Here is a 12,506-nt window from a genome sequence, read left to right as displayed (position 1 = left end):
ACAGTTCCTTTCCAAACGTCATTTAAAAAAATCTTTAGAAAAATTTGCGGAATATATATATATATATTCCGCAAATTTATATATATATATATATATATATATATATATATAAATATACAAGCAGTTAGACTGGTTAAGGGTTTCAAAAGAACATATTCCAAAAATCTTAATCCATACCCAGAGAAATTGTATGTATAATAGAAAGAAGACATAAATAGTGAACGACAGGTTTGTGAATCAACATATATATATATATATATATATATATATATATATATATATATATATATATATATATATATATATATATATATATATATATATATACGTATGTAAGATGAAAGAAATACAATTTGTTGAAAGACTTAATATTTCGATTGAATATATCATGTATGGAAAATTAATAGGAATTACTAATATACAAAATATGTACATATATGTAGATAAATTAAGATTGAATGTGATTTGTATTGATAATTTGTATGATATTGATTGTTAAGATTTAATTGTAATCTTTCATCAACCTTTATCTAAACTCAAGTTATAAATAATACAACCCTACTAAAGGTATAAAACGATTTTGTGACTTTCATAATAAAGTATATTTTTATTTTTTTCGACAAACTTTCGAGCACTTATTTGTAAATCAGAGGTGCGCGAGAAGCTTTCGAAAAATCTTCTATGGCGAAAATTTTATATTCCTCATAATAACGCTGTAACCGAAATCATTTTTCGATATCGAAACGTGACCCCACTCCCGATTAATTCCACCGAACACACCCAAGCATAATGTTACACTAACGCGCCCTTATATAATAAAATATAATGTAATATATAATAAAGTGTACGAAAACTTTTCTCAATATGTATTATTCAATTCAATCGTGGCGCGCAAAAACACCGAAATCGGGCTGCCGTTATTATTATGAAAGGGACGTCTCTTTCATCTTGGGAAATGAATACCGGAGGTGGAATTTTCCAGATGATATTCCGGATATATTGGATCGTTCGGATAAATTAAATTTGTGTGTCGATATGCCCGCTCTCAGTCTATTTGTGGGGTCCACTTTGCTCGCCAATAACGGCCGCTCGTGTATGATACGAATCGCTATTTAAGCTTCAATTTAATTTATTTTTTCCTCACTATTTAGGTTTTATTTCTGTAGGCTGGAATATTTTTGGCACTTGTGAGGAAATCAATCAATTACTTTTAACGCATTTTACCGATTCCTTTTACAATTATATTAGTCTAAATTATGACAAATATTTGTCCTATAGCAATATTATTTATTTACTAATAACATGTTGAATGTTAGCCTGTTTAAAACTAACTTTCAATCGTTTATATTTTTATGAAGAAATAAAAGGATGCTATTTAAATACAGACATAAATTTATTTTAAAATTTTCATTGCATGTCTAAGCTAATTTGACTATAATTTCAATAGTTTGTTATCTAAGTATAAAGTGAAGCTTGTGTAAAAATTAGTTTACACAGGGAACTGGGCTTTAAACAAGCTTTCCATAGCTGAACTTTTATCGAGCGTTGCTCGAAGCTCGAATTAAAAAAAGGGCGAAAAACAAAGAGGCCGGCGTCGACTTTTCTGCTAAAGTTTTCCACTTTTGCCGACTTGACGCCTCCGAGGGGAAAAAATCACAATAAAACTTGTCTTAATTAAGACGTGGCCAGATATACAGGCGATGTGTCTTCATTCAAAGTTGAAATAAAAAAAAGTTTCACAGGGTTTTCGTTTAAATTAAAACGCGGGGATGGGTGGGAAGGTGGGGGGGGGGGGGAGAAAACTCGCTTTTGTACTTTCGCACGACGACACACTGTGTCAAACACGAAAATGAAAATGATGATGATTTATATATACGCGGTGGTCCAACGGTGGGGGGGGGACTTGTGCACGACGATGAGATTCGCATTAAAACTTCAATCCGAAGCTAAATTAGAAAAGAAAATCTCATTTCGTTTGCCAATCTCGAAAACAAATAAAAGTTTCTCATTAATAATAACATAGAATTCCGCCACCAATATTTTACAATTTTATAAGTAAGACGGATGCCCGCATAGCACAAGAAAACTCAAACCAAATTAATTTTTTCCATAATACACATAATATAACATTACAATTTATTGATTTAATTACACTTGTTTATTTAATTAAATATCTGAATATATTTTTGATTTTTAAATGTTTTTTATTATTACGAAATTATATTCTAGTTTATTATTAGTTTTATTATTACGAGAGTCTTTAATTAATATTATAACTAATACATAATATTAATTAAAGACTCTCTAAATTCGATGATCTAAAGCAGATTGTATTTAGGTAATTATACTTGAAGAGTATAGACATTTTGTTGTAATCACTAAGACTCTTCACAAGTGTGTTAGTATGGTTATTAGTGATTCTGTCATAGAATCTACTGGTTAGTTTGTTAATAATGTCTGTAATAAACGGAATATTATATATGGCATGCAGTTTTTTTTATGTTAATATATGTGGTTGTATAATAAATTATTGTTACGGATTTATTTTGTATTACTTGGAGCTTGGAAAGGTTAGTATTTAAGACGTTATTCCATACAGGTTAAGCATAGGTTAGTAATGGTAATATACATAATATGAGCGCTCGATATAATTTTATTTTATTTTGAGTTGATAAAGAACTATGGCGATTAAATATTGGGTATATTGAAGATATACCCCGCATTGCCTTGTATTTCGCTACCTCAATGTGAGATGCCCATCTGAATATACATATGTACATATAAAGCACACACACAGTATGAAATTTAAGCATAAATAAATAATATGATCAGTCAAAAAGATAATGTGAAGGTGGACTGAAAATGATGTAGGCAATGACACCCTTCAATAGGCTTTTGGAATGGCCATTTTCATCATTTAAAATAAATATATGTATATGATGAATATTTACATTCGAATATTTATGGGCTTGACTCTATTACGGTTCATATACCGAACCCACTGCTTAAATCATGGGTTCCCAACCTTTTTTAACCCCCTTCTCCCTAGCCAATAAACCGACGAGCCCTGCCACATTTACATAAAAAGGCATTTTGATAGGGCGAAGAAAACACATTAAAAATAGATTTTCCAAAATATAATTATGACTTAATATTAATGCGATGATTAAACTTGCATCTGGACAAACACTGGACTCGGTATTTGCTTATGATTACTTCATAATATTCTCAACATTCAGCTTTGTTATACATATGTAGGAAAAAATCACACGTACGTGATGGAAAATGGGAGTAAAAATACTCGATCAAAATTAGATAAACATAGGATGAGATAATCATTACCATCTTAACAATCTGTGGCATTTTTCATTTTAAATACCAACATTTTAAATAACACTGAATTTATTTTCCAATAAGTAGATTAACTTCACCTACGTCTTTTGTATTGATTAAAACATAACATTTTGAATTTAATTCTGTGTCACGACCAATTTAATTTTTCAGTTAAATAATATATTTAGTATGCTCCCTTAAGTTTTTGTAGATCAGGACTTATGTATATGTAGGTTGGGCATAAGTGTTCTTAATATTTTCAAAAACATACATAAATATATAATTTGTTTTAATTTATACCAGGAAGACCTAACAGGTAACTGCAATGCGCCTTTCTGGCCAGAAACATTGTACATTTGATACAAGTATTATTATATAAAGTAAATACATATCAATTTACATCCACAGAGACATTTATGGTCAAATTTGTAAATTTGCAGCATTTTATACAGTTCATCGAAATTCAAGATTGCTGAAAACTTGAGATTTTCGAGAAAATGGGTAAGGTTGCCAACTTGTTGGAACCGTTTTAATTAAAATTAAATAAATTGGCAAATTCTGATAGGAAACGATCGACCTGTGGTCACAAATCCAAGGTCTGGCCAGCATAAACCAATTGGATTTAAACCCGTTACCACTTTGTTCATAGCATTATATGCTAACATATGTTAAAATACAATGCCCAAAAATGATGAAGTAAATATATCTTTGTAAAAAAAACCAAGATATTCTTTAACGGAATTCTGAGCTATGTAGTTCTAAGTACGTTCAAATACACAACAGGAGAATCCATTTCAATCCCGATAATTTATTTATAAAAAATAGTCATATATTTATTATCTTATGTATATGTATGTATGTATATAATAATAAAAAAATAAACAATCAAAATCTCACCTAAAATAATCAAATTTATGGCAATGGTAAAACGTTAATGCTCACACGGTACAACGCCTCGAACATGTTGCAATTTTCACCATTTTCTTCCACAAATATAAACATCCCCCCCACACACCTACCTCATTTGGCAGAAACGAAAAGTCGACTACTATTTATACCCTTTCGTAATTTCATTTTCGTAGCAGCAGCATTGTAGGAAATATTCGTATCGTGACCGGTATCCGTAAATCGGGCGATAACGTTCGAAATTTGAATAAAGCGACCCCTAATTTACGTATTTTGCCCTCTCACTCTCTCCCTCTCTCTCTCTGTCCGTATTTTTCTTTTACAATTTCGTCGAATTAAAAGTGAATTTTGTACACAATAATAACACAGTGCCTTAATCGAGCTATTTGCTAATGTAACTGAAAATTTGACTAACAGGTCATTAAGTACGCGACTTAAATGGAGAACGGCCGCTCGGCACTCAATTTATTCACTCCGGCCTAATCTTTCGTAATTAAGACAGCGGTTTTTTTTTTTAATAAAAAAAAATGACAAAAATGACTTCATATTCTACGCTATCGTATGACAAATATTTGCATAAAGTATGTCACTGTACAAAAACCGTCGAACAAAAGTCAAAATAAAATGCGCTTTGCTATCTAGTATTTATTTAGTGTTCGTAATTTACACACACATATGTATTTGCATAAAAAATCAGATTAATGAAAAGCCGTAACGAAAAATGTTTGCATCTACGCCATTAAAATAATCGCACAGTTTAAATTCAAATTTTAAATGCTTGTTAATTTTTAAAACATGTACGGTGCATTTGAAGTTCGCCATTAAAATTCAGGCCGTATATAAACGCACGTTTCATGCATATTTCATGGTATGGAAATACATATTTTTTCCGACTACTCAACATCGATTTATATCGCTGTAATATGTATATATGTGTGTAAAGTTTCCTCGATAGAAACTTACTAAATCCGTAAACATAATAATATAATTCTTATCAACAAAAAATTCGTATAAATATAAAATATCACCAATGCATGATATACCTACCCATTCAACGGTAATTACGGCGCAATTCAATGGTATTTTATCTATTAATTTTATAAATTTATATATAGGTACATGTTGATATTTTATGAATTAATTATGAAACTTTATGTTGCATAAATGGTGTTCTCGTTTGCGACTGACCGATATCAACTTTTAACTCTAAATTAAAGTGATTTGTTTTCACAATTGTTACGATCTCTGATTTATTAAAATTAAATGTCTAATATGTAAGATTTAAGGAAATCGATCGTGATGCTTATATCTTTACTATCAATAGAGGTGAAAGATTAAATAGAATTGAGTGATGTCATCGATAGATGGAATTTTAATTTATGAAACTCTTTTTGAATATAAAATTTCGTTATTTTTCAGTCAATGCATTTTTAAATTAAAACAATCTTCTTTTTTTTTGAAAATCTCTTATATATGTATGTATTGTTATGTACCTCGTTTATCGATGACATTTATCTACCTATTTATTTATTTACCTCGTTTATCAATAACACCATTGATTTATAGCACACCTTAAAAACACTGACTAACCGAAATTGTACGACACGTGTCTTCAACACTTAATTGTATTAAAGAAGAGTATATAAACTTATTAATGATAGAATTTAAGTTAGTAATCACCATCGACTTCGAGAGTGACAGTCATCACCATCGACTCCGAGAGTGACAGTCATCACCATCGACTCCGATAGTGGTAGTCACACCATCGACTCCGAGAGTGACAGTCATCACTATCGACTCCGAGAGTAGTAGTCAGCACCATCGACTCCGAGAGTGATAGTCATCACCATCGAGACTCCGAGAGTGGTAGTCATTAATATCGACCCCGGAAATGACGGTCAGCACAGCAGCAGAACAAATTGAAGCCAAGTTAATTAGTGAAACAAAGTTCTACGTATCTCATTTTAAATTCATTATCGTTCCATAATTAAATCTGCAGTTTTCGAATACATCTAACAATAACATAAATGTAACGCTTTTATGATAATAAATACATCTTGGTTTGTTAACCAAATAATTTAAAAAATATATAAACTGCGTTTTGGAACATGACAGTTTGTACATGATGGATGAATCACTATTTATAGAACCTAAGTTACCAATCACAATAATACAAAGTAACATATAATTAAAGAGTATATTTTTTTAAACTTCAATGCTGATTTTAAATACAAGTCGTATATAATTTAAACATAAATCAAAACTCAATACAAAACAACCTAAGTTATTACGTTTATAGGATTTATATAATTCGAAACACATATTCCAAAGCTTTGTTGAAATCTTACTTTTGAGGTTCCGCTCCCGCTTATCATTACACAAACATCCTGCTTATACATAAATTTCTGACCTGAAGATTTATTTTGCTGTAGATTGTTCTCTCGACTCTTGTGGTTTCCACATACAGTTTACTTATAACAATACGCTTAAATTAGAGTGCATCAGGATGGATAGCAGAAATAATAAAAAAACATATTTTGTGGTTAAAACCTCATCCGTATAAGAAGCAAAAAATATTTATATCAAATTATAGATTGTTTTCCATAAACATCAGATACATAGACAGATATGTTTGTCTAACGATATTTTTTTCTGTATCATCATTCACTTCTAGAGTTTCGTCCGATCGGTAAGTGCCATTAACTGCACATATTCATTAATATACAAACATAATTAATAATTGGAACATTACATATATTTCCTTTAAAGAAAAATTCAAATAATTTGAAACAAGATGTACGACATTGAGGCTAAGGCAGGTTTTCAAAAAGATCGGCTTGAAAAATTGTATTCTGCAGCAAAACTTCAAAAATACACTGACGTTAAATTCACTGTTCGCAACCGAAGGTTTGTGTATTTCATGTACGTATCTTAAAAATATGCTTCAACTTAATTAAAATGTTTTCCACAATAATTGCAGCATTTGTGCCCACATGGTAGTTCTCGCGGCATGCAGTGAATTATTCATTAAAGAAAATGTGGAAACTTTGAGCTCCATTTTGGCTCGTTTTGATGATGTTATCATCGATGCAATGCTAAAATACTGTTACACCGGCGTGATCAGTAAGAATTTCTAAATGCAATGTGGTGGTTGTGAAATATTGTCTGTATTTTATTTGATTTCAGACATAGAGGAGAATCTATACGAGAAATTTAAAGATCTTGCCACCCAATTGGAGATATATAATTTGTATTATAAAAAGATCGACGTTACAAATAGCTTAGAGGCTTTGAATTTCTCAAGTGATCCAGCGTCTATTGAAACTGCAATGTATTTTGTCTTAGAAAACTTCGAAAAAGTGAGTATTGGTTATTTAAGTAGAGTGAATGTGCCTAGCTAATTATTTCCGTTTCAGTTGTATAAAACGCCTGACTTTCTCAATCTGCCATTTTCCGCATTGACCGAAATCATCAAATCAGATTATTTATGCGTGTCTTCAGAAGCGCATGTGATGAAATCTATAAGAATGTGGGTTGACGAAGATGATGATAAAAGACGATCGAAACTGAAGGAGCTGTTGAATTTCGTAAAGCTTCCTGGGCTCGCTATGGAGGTACTGGATTGATTACACTGTTTGACAAATGACGACTTTTTTTTGGTTAAGAGACGAGATATGACTTTTTTTATAAATCTATGCCCAATAAACACGAATCTGGTAATAAAAAATGTTGATTGGCTCGAGAGTCGGAGATATATGTGTTTTTTTAATCGCGCGATTTTTCTATATCTTCGTGTTGTTCGGTCGATGTCTCAAAATCTGTCAATTTTCCGTTCAAAATGCATATTGGAATCTATAGTCGGGTATTGTATCTTTCATTTGTAGTACTTTTCAGCTTTCAAATACCTCTAAGTAGTCGTCCAGTTCAAATCAAATATCAAAAATACGTATTTTCGTTTAGGATTTTTTCCCACTGTTAATACTATTTTATATCGAGTATTTTCTATTGCAACATATTTATTGAAATAGTGTTCTGGCTACAATATTTTTTGTTTTCGTTTAAAAGGGTTAATTGGAAGTGTGCTGAATTTTAAATCGGTAAAATTGCGAGCTAAAAGCTCGTACTAGTATTTACTCGTATTTACACGAATCTGAATTTAATTAATAGAGATAATATATTAAATTGTCTTTATATGAGAATTAAATAAAATTCCACTTAGAAAAATCATATTTCGACTATTCTTGTGGATTAATAACAAAAATTCGTTTATTTTATCGAGGTTAGCCAGTTATCAATAGAAAAGTCATATTTCGTCTCTGAACCATTTTTCGTTTCGAACAGTGTTATTACACATATAAAATTAAATATTTAACTCAACATGTAAACATGGTTTTCAGATTAACATCACTGACATTTCAACAGGCTATTATTCATCTTCGGGGTATACCAGAATGGTAAGAAAGGTGGTTCAATCTATTTTGGAACACCGAAAAAATACTAGTCAACGTTGGAAAAGTGTGAAAATCGTACTGATCGTAGGCAACAGCGCAAATGTACGTTTTATAATAATATTATTTTATTTGATAATGAAAATTTTTATTATTGACTCGTCGCATGTTTTACCTATAGGGATCGCAATGCGTTGAGGTGTTTGACTCGAAAAATAACAGTTGGACCGCAACAGTATATAACTTCCAAAGATATTATTTTGCACTAGCTTTGGTCAACGACTGGATATTGATCATCGGCGGGAGCGAAAACTCAAAAGTAAGATTTCAACCGCTATGGAAAATGGGTTTCGTATTATATAAATTCTATACACGTAATTATTCTTAGATGGAGTATTTAGATCTGAAAGACGGTCTTATTCGCACACTGAATCCGATGCGTCAAAATAGATGGCGTTTCTCAGCAGTGGCAATTAGTCACTATTCGTCCACTGATGTGTACGCCATTGGCGGTCAACATTTTAATAAAGATGACGGTGTAATGATTTTGTCATCAGTCGAGAGGTGATCATGAAATTCTAGATAAAATATTGTATAAAATATTATATTTACAGACATACTAATATAATGAATTAACCGTGACATTTACTTTTAACAGATGGAACAGCAAGTCGAATAGCTGGGATTTCATCGCTCCATTATTACGGGCAATTTATTCGCACAGTTCTTCTGTCATCGATGACAAAATCTTTGTGACCGGTGGGAGATTACACGATGGTACAGCCACCAATAGAGTTCAAATGTATTCGAAAAATAGTTCTTTTTGGTCTTATTGCACTTCAATGAAACAGAGCAGATATGATCATTCGGTCAGTATCCATAAATTTGTATCGCTAGTCATTATAAATTCACCAAATTATGAACTTTATTTCGAAAACTGTTTTTAGAGCGTCGCTATCAATGGTAAACTCTATGTTGCTGGTGGTATGACATCAGAAAATTTACTTGACACGGTAGAATTATTCGACCCCGAAGCTAATATGTGGACTATTATTTCTCGTCTACCGTCTCCTCGATCTGGAATTAGTCTTTGTAATTTCAGAAACAAATTGCTTTGTATAGGTACGTATTTTTATTACATACTTTAAATAATACATGGTTATATTTAAAACGGATTGTTGCAATCAATTACTGACCCACTGATAGAGAATCAATTTTCATGAAAGTACTTCACATATTTATGCATTATAATGCATAATTTTGATTTTTGATTTTTAAATGCTTTTTATTATTACGAAATTATGTTCACAATGAATCTTATATCTATTTTAATAGCTACTGATCTACTGATCATTTTCTATTTTACAATTTAATTTAATTTGGTTAGTAATCATAGTATTATATTATTCTAATGTTAATCTACAGCATAATAGGAAAAAGAGCTCAAAAACCTATTTACAATCCTTATAAATGTTCATAATACATCTAATACATAATATTAATTAAAGACTCTCTAAAGTCGATGACCTAAAGCAGATTGTGTTTAGGTAATCTGTGTTTATACCTGAAGGGTATAGACATTTTGTTGTAATCACCGAGACTCTTCACAAGTGTGTTAGTATGGTTATTAGTGATTCTGTCATAGAATCTACTGGTTTGTTTGTTAGTAATATCTGTAACAAACGGAATATTATATATGGCATGCAGTTTTTTCAAGTTAGTATATTTGGGTGTATTATAAATAATTTTATGCATGAATATATGAAGACATGCATGGAAAATAAAGCATACAAAACTATAGAACTTTTGTTTTTAATTGTTAATATTGTTAATATTCTATGTGTTTTTAATTGTTAATATTTATATTACAATTCAGATTTATAAATGATCAAGAATCAATTCAGGTAGGACTTAATAAACTAAACTTATTTGGAATTTTTATGTTAGGTGGTATGAACCATGACGCTAAGTTACTAAAGGATGTCTTGGAATACGATGACGAAAATAAAAATTGGAAAATCTTGAAAAGTTTAAACCAAGCGGTATTTGTATCACCTACATCTGCCTTTGTCATTCCATATGATTCTGTCTTGATTTGAGTTTTGATTTATGTTTTCAAAAATGCCAGCAATCTCAATTTAAATACTGTTATAATTATTCTTAAATACGCTTTGTATTTGATACTTATATTGTAATTGTAAAATATATGTGTCTACTTTAAAAACATTGTACTCTGTAGCTTTGTGATAAATAATAAAATTTACAATCCAAAAAATTAATAACATGCGTACATTATCATATGAAATACAAAGAATTTTTTAATAAAACTCAACTCAAGTTTTAACATGTAAAACACTAGTGAAAATCTTAGGAACAATTAATAAATTTAAATAAATTATTTATTGTGTTTACTTTCAGTATCCTTAATTATTGCAATCTTTAAAATGATGAACTGATCAATAAGGTCTTAGAGGTAATCGATTTTTCAATATTTCTTCAATATAAAAAAAAAATTTTCGATCCATGCAATATTTTCAGAAAGGAAATCGAGTGATTTGTCAAAATTTATCTCGTTAAGTCAAATATTGTAGCGATTAAGCGTAAATATTGTTGCGTAAAGTCAAATATTGTAGCGTAAAGTCAAATATTGTAGAGATTGTACAAAAGACATGTCTACCGACAAATATCTCCACAAATGCTCACCTTAATGCATCCTGATTTCATAAAAACAACAAAAACAACAAAAAAAACTATGCAAAATTCAAAAGCTTTTGCGAGAGTGTCGGAGTTCGTCACCGGGGTCCGATAAACGGAGACTCCTCGTAATTTCCCACCCCTTGTGACAGGGTTGGCCCACTCAGTGGGGCTAATGGGGCCATTTAATAAAATTACGCCCCACTGAAAGGTGAGACTACGCAAACCTGAAATTCGCGGTCTCCTTCGAATCGAAATTGAATTCTAGTTCGAAGATGAGTGCATTTTTTTTTTCATTTTGCACTTTTGTTCCCTCTTTCGCAGTCGAATAAAATAAAAGTGAACAAAGGGAAACGATGTCTCTCGCAAAGGGCAATATTTTCAAATGAACTCCGCATAATTTACATCGCCTTTAATCCAATTCGTTCGTTTGCCGCAAAAGCGACGAATATTTTCGCCTAAATAAGAAATGTGAGCGAAAGCTCCGGGGCTTTTTGTCAGGCTTTTCAGCTTACGCCCGAGTACGTTTCATTTTTCAAGGTGCAAAAAGCTGAAAGCAAGCCGAGCTGATGCCGTCTCTATTAAATTATCTCGACACTCGTTAGCCGTAAAAAAATATAATAATAATAAAGAAATATAACACCAACGATCCAACAAAACAGCCGTTGCATTAGCATATTATTTAAATTCCTAACTGAATTTTTCCAATCCAAAAAAGTTTCGTTTTTCATATAATTAAGTCAAAGCATATCAACTTTAATATCCCTTGGTAATTTTTTACTCTTCGTCTTTTCAAATTCTAAGTACCAAATCTTATTAATGGCTTTAATACTTAATATTTATTAAAAATTTAGTATAGTGTTATTACTTTCTTTTCATAATCATCTAATATTATTAAACAAATCGTCAAATAATTACAAAATTTGCCTGCTTAACCCTTTGGCTGCTACGAGGTTTTTCAATGTCCAAGCGAAAAATGCTAACATTTGTAATTATTTTGAAAAAAAATAAATATAATATTTTTTTTTACATACTTACTTCGCCGAACACTCGTAATTTTTATAATACTTTATATACGTTTTTAAGAAACAGTCGTGGACTCGTGCTCTCTCTTTCTGTCTTGCT

General features: G+C 30.9%; 1 protein-coding gene across 1 annotated transcript; it reads left to right on the top strand.

Annotated features, from left to right (window-relative positions):
- The first annotated feature begins 6,905 nt into the window (after window positions 1-6,905).
- LOC143912124 (kelch-like protein 35) lies at window positions 6,906-11,081 on the top strand. The gene is made up of 10 exons (XM_077431327.1): window positions 6,906-6,928; window positions 7,009-7,146; window positions 7,220-7,598; window positions 7,656-7,853; window positions 8,637-8,792; window positions 8,869-9,006; window positions 9,076-9,251; window positions 9,346-9,556; window positions 9,635-9,809; window positions 10,635-11,081. The coding sequence occupies exons 3-10, from the start codon at window positions 7,377-7,379 to the stop codon at window positions 10,784-10,786; spliced, it is 1,428 nt and encodes a 475-aa protein (XP_077287453.1). The 5' UTR covers window positions 6,906-6,928; window positions 7,009-7,146; window positions 7,220-7,376; the 3' UTR covers window positions 10,787-11,081.
- The last annotated feature ends 1,425 nt before the right edge of the window (window positions 11,082-12,506 follow it).

This window comes from Arctopsyche grandis, chromosome 5 (assembly GCF_051622035.1).
Source record: "Arctopsyche grandis isolate Sample6627 chromosome 5, ASM5162203v2, whole genome shotgun sequence".
NCBI lineage: Eukaryota > Metazoa > Arthropoda > Insecta > Trichoptera > Hydropsychidae > Arctopsyche > Arctopsyche grandis.
Note: the sequence above shows the minus strand (reverse complement) of the source record. Positions and strands in the feature narration are given on the sequence as shown.